The sequence below is a fragment of the Neomonachus schauinslandi genome, chromosome 1, assembly GCF_002201575.2.
Source record: "Neomonachus schauinslandi chromosome 1, ASM220157v2, whole genome shotgun sequence".
In the NCBI taxonomy this organism is placed as follows: domain Eukaryota; kingdom Metazoa; phylum Chordata; class Mammalia; order Carnivora; family Phocidae; genus Neomonachus; species Neomonachus schauinslandi.
This window is the reverse complement of record NC_058403.1, coordinates 101,167,367-101,192,275: the sequence shown is the minus strand read 5'-3', so window position 1 is coordinate 101,192,275 and position 24,909 is coordinate 101,167,367. Positions and strand designations below refer to the sequence as shown.

Genomic DNA, 24,909 nt, shown 5'->3' with positions numbered 1-24,909 from the left:
GTTAAATTGGTCCCTAGTGGCCATCTTTTGCTTCCACTCTGTAGCTACCAAGTAGCTGGGCATGAATCAGCAGAGTTGAAAATACTTTAACCAGAAACACTTGGACCTGGCACTAGGGTTGTATTGCCTGGACCAAGGCAGAGGTTAGTCAGCCAACTGACAGGGCACAGGACTAGAGTATGCTTTATGGAGGGCCTGAGAGCAAATCCTGGATGCAAGTTCAGTATCTAAGACAATTAAGGAGGTTATAAATTTTGCATTATTTTGCCTTGCATCTCAAAACCTGAATGTCATTTGAAATGCATTTCATTATGTGCTCTAGTGTTGATGAACTGGATCCAGTTTGCAACATCTGTTAGGTTGACTTGATGGTTATTGTAAGTTGCAGGGAGTGTTCAAAAGCCTGTTTTACAAGTGTCATAAAGTGAATGGAAAATATTTTCTATAATTTTAAATAGCAGAACCCCAGAAGCCTTTGATCATACTGAAAGAGCCCATGGTCAGTTCAAATCTACCTGTGTTTCTGTTCATTATGTTGTGGCCCTCTGAAATAGTCAGTTTTAATTAGACTGCAGAAAGAATTGATTTTCAGTGACAGATTAATGCCTAACTTGGAATAGGCAAAGGCATGGATATAGAAAGAAGACATAAATGAAATAAATGCAGGATAACTTCTAAAACTACTCCAGTGAAGGAGTTTAAGTAAGGGACCACTACTTCTTTACACTTAGTAATGCAATGTATATGAAGTGACTAGATTGAGTACTGATTCTCTCCTGGCTTCCTCTTTCCTCCCCATCTGGAAGCAAAAAGCACATTTGTAAATTAAGACATTGAGTCAGTGACACAGTTCTCATCCATCAGAATCACTGAGCTTTGCTTGGACCCTGTGTTCTAACACAGGGCTCAGCACAGTGGGCCATGGCTGGTTTTTGTGTAACCTCAGGAGCTAAGAATGGTTTTTATGTTTTGGAAGGGTTGTAAGAGAAAACAAAAATGAGTATTCGGCATAGCTTGCAAAGCCTAAAATATTCACTTTTTTTTTTTTTTTTTTTTTTTACAGAAAAGGTTTGTCAACCGTTTTAATATAAGATCTTTCTCTTTATGAGCTTAAATTGGACTTTCTGAACTATCCCTCTGGGAAGCTAAGCACAGAGCAAGAGTGGAAAAGGTGTGGGCTTCCAAGCTGAATGGACCTGGTTCTGCATCTTGTCTGTGTGGCTTCTACCTGAGAACCTCAGGAGAAGTTACTTTATTTCTCTAAAGCCTCAGCTTCTTCAGGGTTTCACGGTTGTGACTCTGTTCCTTGCACTTATAGGATCATAGCAAATGATAATTCTTGATCATTTGTAAAGCCTGTCAAGAGCTGTAGAAGGATTGCCACAGGCTCATCTGCAAATGGGCAAAGAGGATATGCTGGGCACTTGGTTGGCACTGAGCAGGCCTCATCTTATCACTTCAATCCCAGAGCAGGTTCCCCTGGGCCGTGGTACTGCTGTGGTTCCTCCGGAGCTGGCCCTTGCTTCAGACCTTGATGAGGACACTTTTTTCTAGCTCACTGTTCTGATGCTTTCAGTGCTCCTCAGCTGCCCGAAGATAGTCGTGTCTTCGAGTGTAAGTACTGGGCACTTAATCCAAATACATGTGAACATGTGCACCTTTGATTTGATGCCAAGAACTATGCTTTCTCCCCTCTCCTCTTCTTCCTTAAAGACAGTGTGTGCATTAACAGGGTCAAAAAGAATTTGATCCTTCTTAATTGTCCCTTTCCTAAGTTGTCACTGTGATTTCCAAGTGACTTCAGGCAAGGGATTTAAACTGTTGTTTCTTTTTCTTTCTAAATAAAGCAAAATACACAACATCTCTGCTTTATACCAGGAGGACTCAGAAGCATGTGTTCTGGGGTGAGAGCACCTGGGCTGAAGTTGTGGGTATGGTTTTAGAAAAAGTCTCTTTTACACTTGCTGTTTTGAAATGGTTGGGGCTGAGAGGTTCTCCAGCTTTGTAGTTATGCACTGCTTAATTTTCCAAGGGAAAGTTTGACAGATTGTTCCTATGGACCCCCACCCTCAACCTATGAGATTCTGAGCAGTGTGTGCGAAGACCAGGCTGTTCTCCTCTTCCTGGAAGGGGAGGGCTGCGGGGCAATCCTGGCCTTACAGCAGTGCTTGGTGTGTGACCTCAGCAACGGGGCTGCTTGCCAGGATTTCTACACTGAGTACAGATAGCAAATGCTGAATTAGGGCTCTGCACCTCTAAGCACATGGCTGCATTTAGCAGGAAGTGAAGAAACCCAAATGTGAGCAGGTCCTTGCCAACCTTGGAAGAAAGTAGATGATGTTTATAATGCCTCTTATTCATGTAACATTTCCCCATTAAGGATAGAAGGCTTTATTAAGATATTACTTACGTATTCTGTGAGGGTATTTCTTTTGTCTCCCTATGTATTATCAATAAATAGTTTTTTGTTGTTGTTGTTTAAGGGCCAAATGGCTCTTCTGAACTGGCCTGAGAAACCCAAGTTTTCTGGATGTGAAAATCAATTTTATATACTTAATGCCATTGAACTGTATAATTAAAAATAGTTGAGAGCAAATTTCATGTTATGTATGTTTTATCACTTTAAAAAATCTATTTTAAATTATCAAAATTTATTTTTATTTTTTTAAAGATTTTTATTTATCTGTCAGAGAGAGAGAAAGAGAGCACAGCAGGGGGAGTGGCATGGCAGAGGGAGAAGCAGGCTCTGACTGAGCAGGGAGCCCCATGCAGGACTCGATCTCAGGACACTGGGATCATGACCTGAGCCGAAGGCAGACGCTTAACCAACTGAACCACCCAGGAATCCCTCAAAATTTAGTTTGAAAGAAATTATTAAATAGCAATTATCTCTTGGTATTTTTTCTTCGGCTTTTTTTTTCTTTTACATTTTCCAAGTTTCTTATTGTTGTTTTTCAATAATATACATTGAAGTGGGTTTTTTTAGCACTGTTCTACGAATACTAACAAGTACTCCTTATCTCCTCATACTTTTTAAAATTAATTAATTTAAAGATTTATTTATTTATTTTAGAGAGTGTGAGAGCTTGCGAGTGCAAGCAGGGGGAAGGGCAGGGGGAGAGGGAAAGGGAGAGAGAATCTCAAGCAGACTCCACACTGAGGGCGGAGCCCATGCGGGTCTCGATCTCATGACCCTGGATCATGACCTGAGCTGAAATCAAGAGTGGGACGCTTAATTGACTGTGACATCCAGGCGCCCCTCTCCTCATACTTCTAGAGCAAATTTAGCCCATTGATTTAGCTTCATGCATACATTTAAGACAAATGTTTATTTTGAAATTCAAAAATATTTTTCTTTAATAATCCCTGTCTGAGAGATTCAGAAGTGAAGGGAATGATTTTGATTCATTGGAACTATCTGCACACAGTGTATATCTCCTTTTGCTAGAAAGCAATAATTTTTGAAAACTTGACATGCAGATCTCTCCATCTGAAACAAAGTGGGGCCGTAGTTTAGTTTACGCATTTGGGAAACTTTGTTTATAGATACATAGAAAAGGATTTGTCATTTAAAAACAGCAACTGGCAAGATATATTAACTTGCTTAGACCAAAAAGAGTTAAATAAGGAAATATTTGGAAGGAGTAAGGGAGGATGGGAAGTTAGCTCACAACCTTCTATCAGGAAGTTGCCCCTTTTCTCCTACCTAATGTCTCATTGCTCCCCCTCCTCTTTGGATCTGTGTCTTCATGCCTGTCTGGGGCCTGGTGGGGTCTGAGGAATAGATCTGCCTCTGAGTAGGTTCAGCCCAGAGCCCAGGGCAGGACAGATGACACAGAGTGATTGAGAGGTGCTGCTCCCATGACTGCCCCACACGTGGCTTCTCTGCCTTTCTTCTCGTTTCTGCACAGTCACATTTTGTCCATCCTTAGGACCTGGTTCAAATGTTCTCCCATGAGGCTATTTCTAATTCTTCCACTCCAACATAGGTGCTCTCTGCTTTCTGTCAGTTGTCTGAGCACCACTTCTTCCAAACCCTTTTGCAGAGCAGCAGATCGATGTTCATTGAAAATAGCACTGGCCCAACAAGTCTGGGATTCCCTGCATGGCAGAACTGCCTCTTGTAGAGTCCTGGGTGCTCATTTGCATAGTAAATGTTCTGAGAAACCTGTTTAATCCAGTGTTTAAAAAAAAAAAACAAACAAAAACCCAAGAGATTTTGATTACAGAACTTTTCCAGGAACAATCATTGACATTTTGAGGAAGGTCTGAGTGGTCCATAGTTGGTGCTTAGTAATAAGTACTCTTCCAACGAATAAGTGTCCTCATAATATAATATTTAATATTCTACCATTAGAAATTATTCCCAGGGGCTGTGCAGGGAGCAGCAGATTTCTGGGATATACAGTTACAAAGAGAAGGGGAAGGGTGAAGAATGCAGAGAGGGAGCTTTGCTAAAATAAACAAACATTTTACGTTTTGCCTAGGGCAGGACTCTGAATGAGGATTCACATTCGATCCAGTGGACAGATATGGGAGCAATGAAAGGTTATAAATGTTTTGGGTCCTTTTTTTTTCTAGGAAGTTTAGTGTGCTTAACTATATGCCAAAAACTGAAAGGAAGAGAAATCCTAAATATAAACACTACTCCTCAGTTACTGAGAAGTCATCTTTCTCTCCTCTGTTTTTTTGCATTCTTACAAAGATACAGAATACATATGGTCTGGCCTTTTGCATAGAGCCCCCAATTTTGCTTTCAACTCAGGAAGAGATAGAGGAAAGAGGATAAGTTTAAAAATACCTGGATTTCAATTAAACTGATTCTTCCTTCTTAGGAGTAAAAAGTATGAGAGCTAAGGAGAAAGGAGTGAATTCTATCTATGTATGTGTGTGATATATCTGTGATCAACAGCAATTTCATTTTTAGGTGAAACCCATAGACCTCAGATTGGGGCTTTAAATATTTGTGAGTACAGTGAGAATTGTTTGTTATATTTCATTTCCGTGAAAAACAGAACGTTTTATGAAATGGGAAAGGAAATTCATTTTCCTTCGAAGATGTAAATCCAGCCTAAGAGGAAAATGCAGTTGAAATGTGAAATTTATGAAAAGCAAAGAAAGTATGTTTTTTAACCCAACAAATTACAGACTCTGTAAAGATAAACTGTCTTTGATTTGTTGTGGGGAGGGGGAGAAGAGAATATTAAAAATTTCCCAAGATTCCTGACCACCACCGCCGCGCCGTCGTGCGTGCTGCTTGGCGGAGGGGCCGGGCCTGTGCTTTCTCCTTCTTCCTCCCTGCCTCCTGTTGCAGGCAGGATCCGTCTCCCGCTGTCGCTGGGACCTCGTGTCATCGCCCACCCTGAGCACGATGCTCCCCAAAAAGGGAGGTGATGGAATTAAACCACCCCTAATCATTGGAAGATTTGGAATCTGCTTGAAAATTGGTATTGTTGGATTGCCAAATGTTGGGAAATCTACCTTCTTCAGTGTATTAACCAATAGTCAGGCTTCAGCAGAAAACTTCCCATTCTGCACTATTGGTCCTAATGAGAGCAGAGTACCTGCGCCAGATGAAAGGTTTGACTTTCTTTGCCAGTACCACAAACCAGCAAGCAAAATTCCTGCCTTTCTAAATGTAGTGGATATTGCTGGCCTTGTGAAAGGAGCTCACAATGGTCAAGGCTTGGGAAATGCCTTTTTATCTCATATCAGTGCCTGTGATGGAATCTTTCATCTAACATGTGCTTTTGAAGATGATGATATCACGCATGTTGAAGGAAGTGTAGATCCTATTCGAGATACAGAAATAATACACAAAGAACTTCAACTTAAAGATGAGGAAATGATTGGGCCCATTATAGATAAACTAGAAAAAGTGGCTGTGAGAGGAGGAGATAAAAAATTAAAACCTGAATATGATATAATGTGCAAAGTCAAATCCTGGGTTATAGATCAGAAGAAACCTGTTCATTTCTGTCATGATTGGAATGACAAAGAGATTGAAGGGTTGAATAAACACTTATTTTTGGCTTCAAAACCAATGGTCTACTTGGTTAATCTTTCTGAAAAAGACTACATTAGAAAGAAAAACAAATGGTTGATAAAAATTAAAGAGTGGGTAGACAAGTATGACCCAGGTGCCTTGGTCATTCCTTTTAGTGGGGCCTTGGAACTCAAGTTGCAAGAATTGAGTGCTGAAGAGAGACAGAAGTATCTGAAAGCAAACATGACACAAAGCGCTTTGCCAAAGATCATTAAGGCTGGGTTTGCAGCACTCCAACTAGAATACTTTTTCACTGCAGGCCCAGATGAAGTACGTGCATGGACCACCAGGAAAGGAACGAAGGCTCCTCAAGCTGCAGGAGAGATTCACACAGATTTTGAAAAAGGATTCATTATGGCTGAAGTAATGAAATACGAAGATTTTTAAGAGGAAGGTTCTGAAAATGCGGTCAAGGCTGCTGGAAAGTATAGACAACAAGGCAGAAATTATATTGTTGAAGATGGAGATATTATCTTCTTCAAATTTAATACACCTCAGCAACCGAAGAAGTAATACATTTTAGTTATTGTTCAGATAAATGTACAACTTCCAAAAATGGATATGATTTTTTAAAATCAACATTTCTGAAAACTTAGGGGAAAATAAAGTTGGGGAATGGGAATCTTCTAAAAACAGAATTATTTTTATTTTAAAATTAAAATACTGTGGGCGCCTGGGTGGCTCAGTTGGTTGGGCGACTGCCTTCGGCCCAGGTTATGATCCTGGAGTCCCGGGATCAAGTCCCGCATCGGGCTCCCTGCTCAGCGGGGAGTCTGCTTCTCCCTCTGACCCTCCCCCCTCTCATGCTCTCTCTATCTCATTCTCTCTCAAATAAATAAAATCTTTAAAAAAAATAAATAAATAAAATAAAATACTGTGTACTGCCAATGAAATGCAAGTTCACTGAATGTGAACAGCTTTGCTTTTCATGTGATTAAGACCCTACTCCAAATTGTAGATGCTTTTCGGGAACCTAAATATTACTCTCATGATACTTCATTAATCTCCATCATGTATTCCAAGCCTGACACATTTGACAGTGAGGACAATGTGGCTTACTCCTTTTTGAATCTACAGATAATGCATGTTTTACAGTACTCCAGATGTCTACACTCAATAAAACATTTGACAAAAAAAATTTTTTTTTCCCAAGATTCCTTTATTTTGTATTGAGTTCTTTTCCATGTGATATTTATCTATACTGGAGGAAAACCCAGGGCTCTGTCTAGCTTTGGATCAGATATAGGGGCAAATCTATAAAACTATACTGAGAGGTGTTATATTCATGCTACTTCTGTATTCCTGAATAAGTGGGCAGCAAGGCATACTCTTCATCCTCAGTGAGGCCTCCATCATTAGATATGTGAGCTTGTATGGCCTCACTCCTGATTTTTGTCTTAGGATTGCAATGGGAAGCTTGGATACATGGTTATTCCACAGCTAAGATCTCCTTCCTTCCATTTTCCATTCTGTTATGTCTGAGTCTTTCTTTCTTTTTTTCCCCCAAGTTTTTATTTATTTATTTAAGTAATCTTTACACCCCAAGACCAAGAGTCACATACTCTTCTACTGTGCCGGACAGGCACCCCATGTCTGAGTCTTTCGTATTGGTAACTATTGACTAGAACAATGGTCAGTCTTTTTAGTACTTAGAATAACTGCAGATTGGAAATTCCTGTTGGTGCCATTGGCATAGAGAAGAAGGTGAAAAAGAAGTATAAGAAAGTGGTAGAAAAGAAGAAAAGTTATGAAGAGAAAAATAGGAGGAGAGAAAGAGAATAAAAAGGAAGCTGTAAATGTGAGTTGGATCTACCAGTCATTTCTTGATCTCACACCTGCATGGGCACCTTCAGTCTGTGAGCTGTGAGGATATATCTGAAGTGGAAGGGCTCCCAATCCCAGTGGCAGAATGGAATATAAGATTATATGCGCCCCCCCCAAAAAAAGATTATGTGCCAGACTAAGGAGTTTGAAGAGTCATTGAAGGTCTTTGGACAAGTGAATGTTATAATAAATTTGAAGCACTGATTGCTGTCAGAGGTTGATGGGCGAAGTGGATGAGAAGAGGGGCAAGATTTGTTAAGATGTGAGGTGAGGAAAGCTTGAACTCACCAACACCTAGAGCAGTGGTGTTGGTGAGTAGACAGGAGGGGATGGCTATGAAAACAAGAAATTCTAAGATGGAGGTGACAGTAATTGGATGTGTATGATAGCCAGACATCTGGATTTTTACATAGCACGTGTTTACAAGTATCTGTCTTCAAACTGTAGCAATGTTTGACAAATCCCAATGTTTTAATATTCAAACTATTTTTTCTTTAATTGCTTTGCTTTCGTGGTGGCACTTTTCTTTTTCTTCCAGTTTTGTAGATCATTTCCTGATTTTGTCTCCATAAGTAAAGATTTCAGTACTTTAATGGCTGAAGGAGACAGAGAGGCAGAGGTGACTAAAGATCTGCGTCTTAGGAGCTGAGAGAGCTGTGGTACCATTGATGAAGACAGAGAAGTTGAGAACAGGAGCTGGTTTGGTTGTGGGGTGAGGGTGGTTTGGAAGAGGGTAAGTTCAGTTTTGGACATATTTAGATTGAGGAGACAGTTGACCAGATAAGGATCTGTTATTGGCTATAACCTGAATGGATTGTGGGGACAGGGACTGGAAGTAGAGATCTGAGAATCAATTATGTGGAGCTGTTGGTTAAAACTGTGGAATGCAGTCTGTTTATCAAGGGATAGTTAGCAGATGGAGGAAAAAGGATAATTTAAAGAGAGGTAGAATTGTAGTATGAGAGAACCAGAAATGCACAAGTCAGGGAAGCTCAAGGAGCAAAGACTTTGAAGAAAAAGTTTAAAATTGCCAGGTGCTGCAAAGGTATCAAAGTGAACTCAGCACACCAGGTTTGTCAAGAAGTTTGGAAATCTTTAAGAGCAGTATCAAACACAAAGGAAAGGTTATGGAGCAAAGACAAAACTGCAGCTTAAGAAAGGTTGGTGGTGAAGTTGAGACCAATATAACCTTAAGGAGAATAGGACATGTTTTGTATGAAATTAGTGCCTTACTCAAGATTGCGCAGACCGTGTATTTGTTTGAAAGCCTTTGTCTAGTATTTGCGACACAGTTCTAGTAAACTGAAATGCCTTTGATCTGGTGTCCAGCTGAGTTATTGAGTCACTGCCCTACATTTCTTTCAGTTCCTTACCCCATTTTAGTAGCATTCCTAGTACACCAAAATACTGACTAATCAATTGACAGTTTTTTAAATTCTGAAAAATAATATAGCCCACAGAAAAATGTAGCAGTCATCCTATTAAAAATCTGATTCTCCTTATCTTTCAACTGCCGTTGGTCTTTTCAGCCCACTTTTCTTCTGCCATCATTTTGTGGTATCTTCTGATATGTTTTGGGATAAGCAAAAACAAGCCTTCCTTTGTTTTACTTGTGCATGGTAACTTCTAACTTCTGTTAGCCCTGTCTCTTTTTGTGTGCTGCCAGAAATCTTGCCTTGATATTTATAATTTGGTCAAAAGTGATGGATATATAGCTGTTTAACTACCTGGGTGGCAAAGTTGAACAGTAGATGAAAAGAAATTCAGGAGTATAAACTGAGTATCCTTATTGTGGTAGAAGGTAGTGCTGAGTCTGAAGTGATATTGTGAGTCCAAGAGTACCAACCCTGTCTTTAATAAGTTTGACTTCAGGCAAATTGCTTAGTATCAGTTGGCCTAAATTTTTTCTTTTACATCATAACACAAACATTTTTAAAATTAAAACACATTTTTGTAAGGTATGCTGAGATATGTGGATTAGTGATATTACATAGTCTCATTGAATATAGCATAAGAAACTGAGTAGTTCAAGTCATAAGAATCACTTGGTGGAGGTCTAGACTGTACATTTAAGTTTTCATTCAGATTCCAGCATTGTTGAAGGCAAGACGTTTTCGCTTTCCAAAATTCACCTCCCATTATCATTGAACGTGTAGTAGGGAAGGCCATATGACAGATACAGTGATAGGGACAGGAGCAGTTAACATTTGCTGAACATTTATTTTGCCATATATTGATCATTCCTTCAACAAATACTTATTGATCACCTACTATGTGTCAGGTGGTATTCTGGGTGCTGGGGATATAATAATGAAAAAATTCTTGCCCTCTTGGAGCTTACGTTTTAGAAAAAGTAACTGGTAGTAAACAAAATAAGTTTCACTGCCTAACATACTGTAAATTTTAGGGATTACTTTTGTTAGTTGTCTTTCTTTATCTACTAGCATGTAAGATCCATGAGGGAAGGTAGATTAGCCTGGAGAGCTAGATTGACACCATTATTATTTTTTTAAACGGACCTTAGGTATATAGAATTAGATTGATCATAATCTTTGCTTCTGACAAACTGCATCATTGGTCATTTTATTGTTAGTTTTTTTATGTACTAATAACGTAAGGAATACCTGTGAACCTATCACCAATGCCAAGAACTAGAACATTGACACTAATTTAGATCTATTAGGTAGGTTCTATTTGTGTCTTATTTTGAAGGACTTTTTCTCTCATTATTATTAAAAAAAAATTTAATTCCAGTATAGCTAACAGTCTTATATTAGCTTCAGGTGTACCATGTAGTGATTCAACAATTCTATACGTTAATTGGTGCTCATCATGATAAGTGTATTCTTAATCCCCTTCACCTATCCCCCCACCTATCTCCTCTCTGCTAACTCTCAGTTTGTTAAGAGTCTGCTTCTTGGGGCGCCTGGGTGACTCAGTCATTAAGCGTCTGCCTTCGGCTCAGGTCATGATCCCAGGGTCCTGGGATCAAGCCCCGCATCAGGCTCCCTGCTCAGCAGGAAGCCTGCTTCTCCCTCTCCCGCTCCCCCTGCTTGTGTTCCCTCTCTCGCTGTGTCTCTCTCTGTCAAATAAATACATTAAAAAAAAAATCTTTAAAAAAAAAAGAGTCTGCTTCTTGGTTTCTCTCTCTCTTTTTTAGATTTATTTATTTATTAGAGAGAGAGAGAGAGTGCATGAGTGAGCAGCAGGAGGAGCAGAGTGAGAGGGAGAGGGAGAGTACTCAAGCAGACTCCCTGCAGAGCACGGAGCCCAGTGCGGGGCTGGATCCCAGGACCCCAAGATCATGACCTGAGCCGAAATCAAGAGTTGGCCACTTGACTGACTGAGCCACTCAGGTGCCCCTGGTTTGTCTCTTTTTGTTTGTTTTGTTTCTTAAATTCCACATATGAGTGAAATCATATGGTATTTGTCTTTCTCTGAGTTATTTTACTTAGCATTATACCCTCTAGATCCACCAATGTTGTTGCAGATGGCAAAATTTCATTCTTTTTTATGGCTGAGTAATATTCCAATATGTATATACCACATCTTCTTTATCCATTCATCTGTTGATGGACACTTGGGTGCTTCCATAATTTGGCTATTGTAAATAATGCTGCAATAAACATAGGGGTGCATATATCTCTTTGAGTTAATATTTTCATATTCTTTGGGTAAATACTCAGTAGTGGAATTACTGGATCATATGGTAATTAATTTTTAATTTTTTGAGGAACCTCCATACTGTTTTCTACAGTGGCTGCATCAGTTTGCATTGGTTCATGAGAGTTCCTTTTTTTCCACATCCTCGCCAACACTTGTTTCTTGTGTTTTTGATTTTAGCCATTCTGACAGGTAGTGCATTTCCTGATAATGAGTGATGTTGAGCATCATTTCATGTGTCTGTTAGCCACCTGTATGTTGAAGTGACTTTTCTTAAAGCAGGCAGTGGGGACAATATGGAGTCCAGAGAGGAGGTGCACAGGGAATGAAGTGAGGTGACCAGGTCAAGGTGAAGGATGATGAGGCATAACCTGAGCAGTGACAGTGGAATGAAGAACTGCATGGGGTTGGATTTAAGAGAAAATGCATTATTGCACTGCTATTGTGGCACAGAGTTATTATTCACTAACTGTTCACACGTGTTTAGATAAGGTGCATGATGATGAAATCACCCTTGGTTTTATTTGCTTTCATACTTTCAACATCTAGTGCTACAAAGCTAGAGAGTCTCAGAATTTTTATATGAGATTTAAATTTTTATTATAAGATATTTAAGACATAAAAAGATGTGCAAAAAGTGTAAAATTTAATGCATTAGACTCCCATATTCATACCTCCTAGTGTAAGAAATTAAATATATTAGCCCCTGTATTCTGCTCCTTGATTTTATTTCTCTCTTTTCAACCTCAGTAGTAACTTCACTATTTAAATTGGCTGTGTATCATTCTTTTAAAAAAAACCAAACAAACCCAAAACTATATATGTTTGTATCTCTAAGAAATTTATAGTATCACTTTGTATGGTCTTAAGCTTTATATGTATGGTATTCTGCTGTATATATTTTTTTGCAGCTCTATTTAGCTGAGTTATTTATGAGATTCATTCATGTTGATGCAGGTAGCATTGGTTCACTCCTTTTCACTGCTGTTCATTGTGTGGCTATATCATGATTCATTTATCTCTTTTCCTGTTAATGGACATTTCAATGTTTTCTATGTTTTGGTACTATAAACAATGTTGCTATGTAAATTTTTGTACATGTTTCTTTTTGTACACATATAAGAGGTTTTTTTTTTTAGAGATTTTATTTATTTGAGAGAGAGAGCGAGAGAGAGTGAGCATGAGCAGGAGGAGGGGCAGAGGGAGAGGGAGAAGGACAAGCAGACTCCCCGCTGAGCAGGGAGCCTGACGCTGGGGTCCATCCCAGGACTCAGATCATGACCTGAGCTGAAGTCAGATGCTTAACCGACTGAGCCACCTAGGCGCCCCTGTACATGTATGAGAGTTTTTAGGATATATTTGTAGGAGTGGAATTGCTAGGTGGTAGGATATGCTCACTTTATACTTTACTAGATATTACTAAATTGTTCTCCAAATGGGTTGTACCAATCTACACTTTCATCAGTGTGCATTGCAGAGAGTGTTCTTGAACTTGACAGATGGGAAGTGAGCCTATATTTTGTAGACTAGTGCTAGTATAGACAGGGGCAAGGCAGTACTTGATGTAGGAGAACCACCTCCCAAAGTACACACTTTTCCTCCCTCTATTTCTATCTAGGTTTTGACCCAGTGGTGTGTATGTGTTCTTGGTACTGGGAACTGGGAACTTTAATTATAAAAAGTCCTTACTTGGTGAGCCTTACTTGCTCTTTGAGAACCTTCAAGTTGGTGGCTAGTTGATTTAATGCTTATACCATCTCTAAAGCTATTATAACCCCTCATTTTAATTTGTTTTGTTTATTGGTGAATTTGCCCAATTCGAATCATTTGTTTTTTCTTTATTTCTGCAGTTAAAAAATGGAAATATATTAGGATTCTTACCTCCAGTGTTATTGTCATATACTGTCTGAAACAGTGGATTGCAGTTTTATATGTAACCTTAAAATTTTTTTTGCTTAGCTGGCATTTTAAAGATAGGATTTTTTTTTTTTTTTTAAGTAAGCTGTACCCCCAGCATGGGGCTTGAACTCACGACCCTGAGATCAGGAGTCACATGCTCTACCGACTAAGCCAGCCAGGTGCCCCTAGATAAGAATGTTTTAATATAATAAAACTATAATAGATAATTAGATTTCTTTGATAAATTTTAGTTTAAAACAGTACAGCTAAGAGTCCTGGAAGAGATATAGGATTCAGCCTTGTCAACTCTGCTAGGTTAGTTAAGTCTCATTCCTTTGCTTTCCAGCTCCCCCAATTTTGTTGTTATTGTCTTTTCTTTTCATTATATTTGTGGGGTTCTTTCTTTATTTTGAATCCCATTACATTCTAGTAGGATTTTGAGATATGAATTCAGCAGGCCTTCTTTTAATGGTAGTGGTATTATTATTTATGGAGCCCTTACTATGTGTTAGGTACTGCTCTAAATATATTACCTATGTAATTGTATTTAACTCTCTTGATAGCTTTAGGAGTAAAGAGGCAAAGGTGGAATCAGAACTGACATTTTCTGGTGGCCAAGACTGTGTTCTTCCCACCATGCCACATAGCCTTTAGGCTTTTTATTATAATTTGAAAAAGATTTATAATACAGTATGTATGTGTTTATTTTTTGTACTTTTTTTTTTTTTGTAACAGTGTTAATATATGCTATTTAAGATTTTGGAGAAATCACCCAACACAACTGTCATTCTTTTAAAATCTTTTCATTTTAGCTTTTCTTTACAAAAGCTTGTAAAGCTCTGACCTCTTGGCAGATCATCAAATGAGATATTCTTTATATGAAGAAATTAGTGTTCTTTTAATGAACATAATGAAGTATTTCCAGGATTCTTGGATCTAAAAGACTCAGAACTCTTATCATTTAAATAAACTAAAATAATTCTTATCTTCTCTGTTAGTAATTGCTTTTTGTTACAGGACATCTGCCATGATTAGGGTCCTTTCAAAGGAAAAATTTCCTAGGGATATTTTATATCTATTAGATATTTTATATCTATTTCATATCTATCTACACACATATGTGTGTGTATATGTATATATATATGTGTGTGTGTGTATATATATATATGTATATATATATAAAATCTATGGATATGTTTATGTATAACAAGAGTGTTTCTGGGTCCAAAAATTTTGGTTTGTGAATTTAGTATTTAATGCTTTAGGTTCCTCAGGTTCCTTAAAAGTCTCTCTTTTTAAAAAATTGCCTACTTGTCTTCCATAAGTAAACTTCATTCCTAACTTTATTTATTTATTTAAGATTTATTTATTTATTTGAGGGGGAGGGGCAGAGGAGAGAGATTCTTTTTTTTTTTTTTTTAAGATTTTATTTATTTATTCGAGACAGAGAGAATGAGAGACAGAGAGCATGAGAGGAAGGAGGGTCAGAGGGAGAAGCAGACTCCCTGCCGAGCAGGGAGCCTGATGTGGGACTCGATCCCAGGACTCCAGGATCATGACCTGAGCCGAAGGCAGTCGCTTAACCAACTGAGCCACCCAGGCGCCCAAGGAGAGAGATTCTTAAGCAGACTCCACGTGGAGCCCATTGTGGGGCTCGATCTCACCACCTGAGATCACGATCTGAGCCGAAACCAAGAGTTGGATGCTTAACTGACTGAGCTACCCAGGCGGCCCCCTTCCTAACTTTATTGATCATAATGATAGTAATTACCTATGAGCAATATAGACTGGAAGGCATATTTCAATTTGAAATGTGGTCAAATAGAAATTACCCGAGTGCAAGTGATAATTTATGTAGTCCCACAATGGTGAAAATGTTTTAGTAGTAATGAAAGCTAACATGCACCAGATCTAACAATGGCTGGGCTGTCCATAGATACTCTGCTACAATTATTGAACAAATAGCGGAAGTATATATTATGTTTAAGACACTATCCCAGGCCTATAGTGCATAAAATTGAATCCAAAATTGAGAAAAGTTGAATTAGAATATCTAAAAGGAAGAATATTCAACAAAGGACTGTGTTTAAGAAAAAGAGCATGATTTCATTCTTTTTTATGGCTGAGTAATATTCCATTCTCTCTCTCTCCATATATATATACATATGTATGGAGAGAGTAATATTCCATTCTCTCTCTCTCCTACGATTTTGATGGTTTTCTGTCTCACATTTAGGTCTTTCATCCATTTTGAATTTATTTTTGTGTATGGTGCAAGAAAGAATACACACACACACACACACACCACATCTTCTTTATCCATTCATCAGTTGATGGACATTTGGGCTCTTTCCATAATTTGGCTATTGTTGATAGTGCTGCTGTAAACATTGGGGTGCATGTACCCCTTGAATCAGTTTTTTTGTATCCTTTGGGTAAATACTTAGTAGTGGAATTGCTGGATCATAGGGTAGTTCTGTTTTTAACTTTTTGAAGAATTTCCATACTGTTTTCCAGAGTGGCTGTACCAGTTTGCATTCCTATCAACAGTACAAGACAGTTCCCCTTTCTCTGCATCCTCACCAACATCTGTTGTTCCTGTGTTGTTTTTAGCCATTCTGACTGGTGTGAGGTGGTATCTCATTGTAGTTTTGATTTGTATTTCCCTGATGATGAGTGATGTTGAGCATCTTTTCATGTGTCTGTTAGCCATGTGTATGTCTTCTTTGGAAAAATGTCTATTCATGTCTTCTGCCCATTTCTTAACTGGATTATTTGTTTTTTGGGTGTTGAGTTTGATAAGTTCTCTATATATTTTGGATACTAACCCTTTATCAGATATGTCATTTGCAAATATCTTCTCCCATTCCATAAGTTGCCTTTTAGTTTTGTTGATTGTTTCTTTTGCTATGCAGAAGATTTTATCTTGATGAAGTCCCAGTAGTTTATTTTTGCTTTTGTTTCCCTTGCCTCAGGAGACATGTCTAGTAAGAAGTTGCTATGGCTGATGTCCAAGGGGTTACTGTCTGTGTTCTCCTCTACGATTTTGATGGTTTTCTGTCTCACATTTAGGTCTTTCATCCATTTTGAATTTATTTTTGTGTATGGTGCAAGAAAGTGGTCCAGTTTCATTCTTTGGCATGTTGCAATGATGTCAATGGAGGTAGGAGTACTATGCTACGTGAAATCAGTCAGTCAGAGCAAGGCAAATACCATATGATTTCACTTATATGTGGTATTTAAGAAACAAAACGATGAACATGGAGGGAAGAAAAAAGAGGCAAAGCAAGAAACAGACTCTTTTTTTTTTTTAAGATTTTATTTATTTATTTGTCAGAGAGAGAGAGAGAGAGAGCACAAGCAGGGGGAGGGGCAGAAGGAGAAGCAGACGTCCCACTGAGCAAGGAGCCCGATGTGGGACTCAATCTCAGGATCATGACCTGAGCTGAAGGCAGATGCTTAACTGACTGAGCCACCCAGGTGTCCCATAAGAAACAGACTCTTAACTATGGAGAACAAACTGAGGGTTACTGGAGAGCAGATGGGTGGGGGGATGGATTAATTGGGTGCTGGGTATTAAGTAGGGCACTAGTTGTAATGAGCACTGGGTGTTGTATGTAAGTGGTAAATCACTTAAATTCTGCACCTGAAACTAATATTATACTGTATGTTAACTAACAGGAATTTAAATAAAAATTTAGAGGAAAAAGAGAACATGAGCTCAAAAGGGGAAAACATACACACAAAAACTATGAGATAAAAGGAATATGAAAAGTGAATTTTAGAAGACAAAGAAAGTAAAAAAAAAGTCACTACTCATAAGATTGAAACTGTCTTCTGTTATCTCAAGAGAAACAAAAAGCCCGATTTACATAAATTAGTATGCATCATTTGTACAAGCTCTGTATGCCTGGAAGGTTGCCAGCATCGCCTTTGGTGAGACAAAGTTCAGGGGAGTTCTAATTTACAAGAAACCAGTTGATGTTGTTTTCTGTTCTTTATCTAGTTGTTTACTGCCTTTGATTTTTCTTAATGCTCTTCTTGATTACAGATGGCTAGAGTAGTGAGGGAGTTTTAAAAAATGGTTAATGTATCATATATTAATAGGAAATAAGACTCTTAATCTGTTGTGCAGATGTATAAATGATTATATTTTTGATCTTCATATATAATGATTCATCTTTCTAATGTTCATCATTCATTTTCTATATTTATAAAATCATTGTTAGTATAGATATGACCAGAGTTTACCTCTGGTATACAATAATACTAAATAACTGCTACCATTTTTTCAATATTTACTATGTGTGAGGTACTCTGTTAAGTACTTTTTATATATTAGTGTATTTAATTTTCACAAGAACCCTCTGAGGTCGGCATACTAGTACTCCTCATTTATAGATGATGGAAGTGAGGCACAGAGAAGTTAAATAATTTAAGTTCCTATAGCTTCGAAGCCTGGGATTTAAATCCCAGTAGCCCTGACAACAGTGCTATTCAGCATAGATGACCAGGCTGATTTAATCTGAAGTTGGTTTATTTGAATTACTGTGGACATAATATCCAGAGACTAGAAGAACTCTTGCTTTTAATATGCATTTCATCTCTAGACATACAGTTCTCATTGAATTTTCAAAAACAGTTATTTATGAGTGCTTGTTAAACTACTGAATCATAAAGTTGGTGGTATTTTGAATGCATGTTTTAGCATTGTTAGTGTGTGGTTAGGGGAGGGAGTTCTTATGAGGGAAAGGTCATGGGCTGGAATCCTGTGGGTGTCTGTTAGCTTGCTCAGTCTGTGTGGTCAAAGTCTGTCCTTTTAACCCTAGCTGCCCATCTGACAAAAGTGGGCATTTAGGCATCATGGGTGTCAGATGTGAGAATGTGAATAGATTAGCGCACCTCCATCACTAGGATGATGGCCACAAATCCAAGCTCTGTCACTGAAGGCCTCAGTGGAAAAAAAAATTGTATACACTAGTCAGTCCTCCCTTACCTGTGGTTTTGCTTTCTGAGGTTTCACTTACCTTGTCAGGATTTCATTGTTTTCAGACATGACCTCACTGTAGGTAAAAGTAATAGTCTTGCCTCTGAGATTAGTCTTATGATAGACATGGAGATGTATTGGCATTTAGGTGTTTCAACCTTAATTGTTGAAAGAATATGAACTGCAGCTTGGGCTTTCACGTGGATTTTGATCTATGACTCAGACTCTGGCTTGGGGTCTTTTTTTTTTTTTAATTTTTTTTAAGGATTTTATTTATTTATTTAACAGAGAGAGAGAGCCAGAGAGCATAAGCTGGGGGAATGGCAGAGGCAGAGGGAGAAGCAGGCTCCCCACTGAGCAGGGAGCCTGATGTGGGGCTCCATCCCGGGACCCTGGGATCATGACCTGAGCTGAAGGAAGACGTTTCACCAACTGAGCCCCTGGCTTGGGATCTTTGTTAGACCCTGGCTTAATGATGCCATTTGCTTTAGTATTTTCATTATACTTTTAAATATCATCAGAAGCCATTAGAACAATTGGTAAATTGAGTATAGTAAATGAAATGTTTTTTGAAATTAATGGAGATGTATTGAGAGTGACAAAAAAAAGTCACACTTGAGTATTGAGTATTATAGAGCTTCTTTGGCAATATTACATATTAATTGCTAAAAACGTATCAGCACATTTTACGTGATTATACTTACCAGGTACAGATGAATCCCCTCCCTGATAGAATCATTATGTGAAGTCTATTTAGATTTTTTTCATCTTTATGTCTCTTAAAGTTCATTTTTAAAGATAATGTGATCTTGGAGTAGAGAGTGAAGCAAATGGTGAAAATGTTATTTCGTGATACTACTCAGCCTAGTTTTTCTCATTAAAAAGTACTATCTTTAAAAGAAAATATGTATTTACAATACTCATTGAAGCCAATTTATTGGATAATGGCAACAATCCTTGGGTCAAAAACAGCAATGCAAAATTGGACTTAGCTTTATCACTCTCAGGAATTTTTATTAGATCCCCTGTACAGAATTATCAGCTATAAATAGAGATCCACTAATTTGATGAAGAGGCTCTAGGTCTACAGATAATTGAACAAATATATCATGGTTTAAAAAAACTCTCACACGAGATGACAGTAATAGTGAATAGGGCAGAAGAAAGAAAAGAAGTAGGAAAGAAAAGGAAAAGAAAATATAAAGGAACAATGATGGATTTGTGTGCAAGAAAATGCGGTTCCAATACCGACCTACTTAACACGCTTTCTCACTGGGAGGCCATTGTTCTTTCTCAAACTCTTTTTGCTTGGCTGCTTTCCCTCTCCATTTAGAAGGAGGACAGTCCCCCTCCCTCCTCCTCTGGTCCTTTGACCAGAGACTAATGTTGCTGAGGTTGTTGGGGGATGTAATGGAATTTTGCATCTGCAAATGTGATCAGCCTCTGCAAGGGCTAGCTTCCAGCAGAAATCTTGTTATCCTCTGAGATATATTTTTACTGGCTGATTAAAAAAAAAACTCTTAATCTTTAAAGAGACTTCTTTAGATAGATAAGTAATATTCCTTTTTGTTCTTCTCTCTTTCCCCTTTCTAGGGGTATGCATGCCTTGATGTATAAAATGCCTACTGGGAAAGTGTTTTGGTATAAGGTGTGTGCTCATGTGTGCATATGCATGTATTTTAAATTCCAAGGGTAGGACTGGCAGAACTGGGAAAAGTGTGCAAATACTCTAATATCCAGAAAGACTTCTTTTAAAGAAGACACTTGGAGAGGTAGGACAGAAAGTATCAAAGTATATGGCCAAATCACAGTGCCTGACAAAGGCATAGTTATTAGACTGTTCTCACACAGGCCTCTGCGCTCCATCCAGTTGACTGATGACTTAATGTCATTAGTGTAGGTTAATGTATGTAGAAACCATGTGGGTTAGTGAGTTAGTGCTTCTTGATGCTATGTAAGTACGGTGCTTAACCATCTTTAGAAATGGCAACTGTTAAGTACTTTTAGCTATGATTAGCAGATGTAAGCTACTTTAGCCACACACATATGTATTCTGTGCCTTGCTTGATCATATTTGCCAAACCCTAAATCACGACACATGATGTAGTTAGGGAGATATTTGTGGGGATAGTGCAACAAAATATTTAGAATTGGGACTATCCCATGGAATTTGTATATTCACCATGCGTTCAGCAAGTACTCATTGAATGCTTGCTGTATGCCAGGCATTTTTATAGATGCTGGGGATGCAGTAGTGACAAAATAAGAGAAATCCCTTATGTTCTAGAGGGGCAAGATAGACAATATATAGCTAAATAAGTGAAAAAAAAAGAGTAGGTTAAATAGTGATGCGTACTAGGGAGAAAACAAAGTATAGAAAGGGGTTAGCAAGTGTTGCTGGGGTGGGCAGGGATTGCAGTTTATGATAACAAGTGGGATGGGCCACTTATGTGTTCTACCCAACCACAGCTCTTGAGTCTCCTGTATTCTTCCGTTAGATTTCATAACCTGCTCTGACCTCAAGGAAGGAGAACCTTTCAACATAGATAGGTAGAACCACTAAAAACTAAACCAAAGCACAACAGTCCAAACACCTTTTATTTATAATAGATTACCAAAATACCCAGATACCCTGAGAGAGATGCACAATTTAAAAAACACAAAAAACCCTGCTCTCAGTTGAAACGTTTGTGTCTGCATCTGTGTACCTCCAATAGGATTGTCGTTCTTAGCTTAGTTAAGGAGACCAGTTGTGAGAAGGAAGCGGTAATTCCGGGGCAGGGAAGTCACACAGCGAGAACATGATACATGTTGTCATTTACTGGCCCAAGGAAGACAAGTGGTAGAAGACTCTGGTCTCCTCAGCATTCCAGAACACTCTCTGCACTGGCTGCCTACCTCTGCACATGTTGCTTCCCCTACCAGATAGGTGGGTTTCTTTGACCTGGAATGCCCTCTCTCCTTGTTTGGTTATTCAAAACCCCACCCATCTCCTGGAAGGTAGGGACCCAGCCCTTTATCTCTGTATCCTAACAGCACCTGTGGTATCTGACACCAGTAAGTGGCTCATAAATGTGTGATCTATGAACAGGTGAATGGAACGAAATTGGGGAGCACATCTGGCAGTTGCCTACCTCACTTTTCAGTCCACAACTAGCTGGTAGAAGCGGCTTTTCCAGGCTATGCCCCATCTCTGATTTGTCTTGAACCCTCCTTCCTATCACATTCCTCTATAAAACAAAGCAAAACAGGTTGAGGAGGCTACCAGACAACTCGCTCGACTACCAGAGAGGGAGGCTCTTCTGCTTTTGTAGCTCTAAGTACATCAGATAGAGTTTACTGCTTTTCCATCCACCTTTTAAAAAAAATGGCTGATTTTCCCTTATTGGGGGCCTTCTGTTCCCTTCTTGCCTCACTAACTCTGTTCACATCCTGTAGGTAGACAGGCTGGCACAGGATTTCATTTGTAGCCTGTCAGCTGGCAGAGATACGGTTGAGCATTAAGAGGGGCTTGGGAGGTCTGGTTAGTAAGGGAACACAGCTTTGGTTTATCAGGGGGTGGGAGGTGCGAGATGAATCCACAGATACTTTCCAGTTCATTAAAGAGGGCAAAAAATCTCAAGCTTTGGTCCCATTGGCATACCTTTCCTGGCCTGTTCCTCAACACATTGGTTGTCCTTCACACATGCTGCACCAGCTGCTTCCCAGCCCTGGGAAACTCAAGTGGATTGGCCTGTCACATAAACAGGACTGAAATCCTTAGGGCAGTGGAGAAAACCAAAGAATTTCAAAAGCCTGGCATGATGAATCTTGGCTCTATGAGCTGACCTTGCTCTCTGTTTAGGCATTTCTTTGAGTACAGTGGTTTTAATTTAAAAACAAAATGCTGGGTTTTCTTTTGTCATCATCATCGTTCTCTTCCTCATTATCCTTTTGGTCATTGTCATAGCTGCTATTTATTGAATGTCAACTCTGAGCCAGCTGTGGTCTTTATGCTTTACATGGATTAACTCATTTAATTTCCCAATAACCTTCCCAAGAAAAGATTGACCCTGAGCTTTAAACAGTAATCTAGTACTAGATCAGAAAGAAACAGCATATAAATTTTCCTTTGGAGGCATTAGTTTGAGGTAGGGTAAAGCTATGAAGGGAAATCATTTATAAACTATTTCCTGGGAATGAGAGTACTTTATATTATTCCCACCCTACTCTAAAAGTTTAATATTTAGTTTTCTAAATGGATTAGAGAGGTTTGGGTTCACAAAGAGAAACAAGTCAATCATCATTATACTTTGTTGCTCTGAAAATAAATTTTCATTTATTGTTGAATTTTTTTGGTCTCAAGATTATTTAAGATTGATAGGTCAGATTCTATCCTCAGTCTATAGTTGCACATTCTGCAGTGGGGAAAATTAAGACCTAAAAATTGTACTCAAAGCTTTTTTTTTCCTGGTGAATCTTGATATTATAATTTCTTATTAAATTTCAAAACTAAATACTTTAAAAATATCCTTAAGTCTGCTACTTGTAAGTGTGCATAAGATTACAGCAGTAGTAGATTAAGAGTATTTAAGAACTATTTAAAGAAGCTTTCTAATTGCCCACTTTAGCACAGATTATAAATCAACAAAACATTTTCCAAATTCCTGTTCTATGCCAGGAACTATGTTGGGTGTTGGGGATAGAATTCAGTTGAACGGTACCAGCTATATCCTCCACCTACCTTGGACAGCACCCAAGAGGGTTTAATATTGGACACATTGGAATGCACTTTTTAAAACATGTTTCATATCTTGCCAGGGAGAACCCAGGTTTTTCATTACTGGGCACGTGATTAAAAAATCAACCTATGTGTGGTCTGAATTAACTTTTTAATAACAATCAGTGATGAGTTAGGGGCAAGGGGGTATTAGGTGTGGTCTGAATATGAGTTGATGGCAATTGAAGCTTTGCTCATTTCTATTTTCTTTTTGTCAGCAATCCTTTGTGATGCTTGGTATCATTCTGTAATTTGAGTGGAATTAAGCTTAAACTGTTCAGAATTATATAACTAAGACATGTTTCAAATACTATTTGAAGTTAATCTCAGCCAGCTAACTTGACCTCTGCTACACAAAGACTGGTGCAGAGAGGATGAGAGGCAGGTGGCTAGGCTCCCCTGCATTGCTAGTTCATGGGACTGATTTAGTGTTTTGTGTTTTTCCCCCTAGGGTACCTTCTAGAGCTAGACAGGCTGTTTGTGAGAAGCTAGGATCTGTGTGAAGCAATGAACAGAGAGGCATAAGAAATCTAGATTTGAATCCCAGCTCCCTCTTATTTACCACCTATGTTATCTTAATGAAGCTTAAGCTTTCTGAAGTTTGGTTTTCTTATCAGCAAAATGGATATAATAGTACTTACTTGCAGGTTGTTGTGAACATTAAATCCGAAGCACCTAGCACAATGCCTGACACGTTTCAGGCCAGCGCTGGCAGTCTCTCTTCAACTCCTAGTGATTTCTATCTGGGAAATGGTGCTGGGGCAGATACCGTGGATTGTTCCAAAGTAATATTTATGTAGTTAATGATAGTTTTATATTGTTCTGTAACTAGTTCTTACACTGATTGCAATTTGGAAGATAGTGTTTTCATTATAAATCAGATGTACATCTATATTTACTTATTGTACACCTTTTTATACAGCAAGCTTTTTGGAATATTAGAAGTATAAAGATGAATAAGACTACATTTTATTCAAAGAATTCAGTGTATGAAGAAAGGGATGCAAAGTTAACTAACCAGAGTACAAGGTGGAGAAATGTTTTCCTCTGAATGGGTATACGGCTGTGGATTATGGGGATGGAGGAGAATAATCTGAACTCTGCTTGGTAGGATGGTGGAACTCAGGCCAGGCAATGCTTTCCAGAGATATCATTGAAGTGGGTCTTGAGATATAATGGAGTTCTGAGAGACACAGAAGGGGTGTGGAAGGGCATTCCAGCAAGAGGGGATAGCCTGAGAGAGGCATGGAATGCTGGCCAGGGGACTCAGGAGCCTTCTGCTGTAGTTCTGTTCTTGTAGCTCTCTGGCAAGAAGATGTGTGCCTTTGAGCAAGTCATTTACCCTAATTTTCATAATTTATAAAATATGGGGGCTCAAGTGAGTTTTTTTCAACCCTCAAATTTTGATATTTGTGATCCACAGATGCAGAGAAGCTAAATAAATTGTTTCATGTTTTAGTCAGTTTGGGCTGCTACAGTAAGATACCATAGACTGGGTGGCTTAAACAACAAATATTTTTCACAGTTCTAGAAGCTAGGGCCCAAGATCAAGGTGCCAACAGATTTGGTGCCTGGAGAGGGAGGGCTTTCTTCCTGGTTTGCAAATGACTGCCTTCTTGCTGTATCCTCATATGGTGGAGAGAGAGAGAGAGAGAGAGAGAGAGAGAGAGAGAGAGAGAGAGGAGAGAGAGAGAGAGAGAGAGAGAGAGAGGAGAGAGAGAGAGAGAGAGA

At 38.7% G+C, this 24,909-nt stretch overlaps 2 protein-coding genes and 1 non-coding gene across 3 annotated transcripts in view; 2 read left to right on the top strand and 1 right to left on the bottom strand.

Moving 5' to 3' along the window:
• The window catches only part of PPM1L (protein phosphatase, Mg2+/Mn2+ dependent 1L), a 293,781-nt gene that overhangs the window by 51,495 nt on the left and 217,377 nt on the right, over positions 1-24,909 (top strand). The gene's annotated exons all lie outside the window — the stretch shown is intronic.
• Positions 5,328-6,566, top strand: LOC110591666 (obg-like ATPase 1). Its single transcript, XM_044920176.1, is given in 2 exon segments — positions 5,328-6,099; positions 6,163-6,566. Coding segments are annotated over 2 exon segments (1,125 nt in total). The 5' UTR covers positions 5,328-5,371; the 3' UTR covers positions 6,560-6,566.
• TRNAR-CCU lies at positions 13,541-13,613 on the bottom strand. Its single transcript has one exon. It is a non-coding gene; the product is annotated as a tRNA-Arg (tRNA).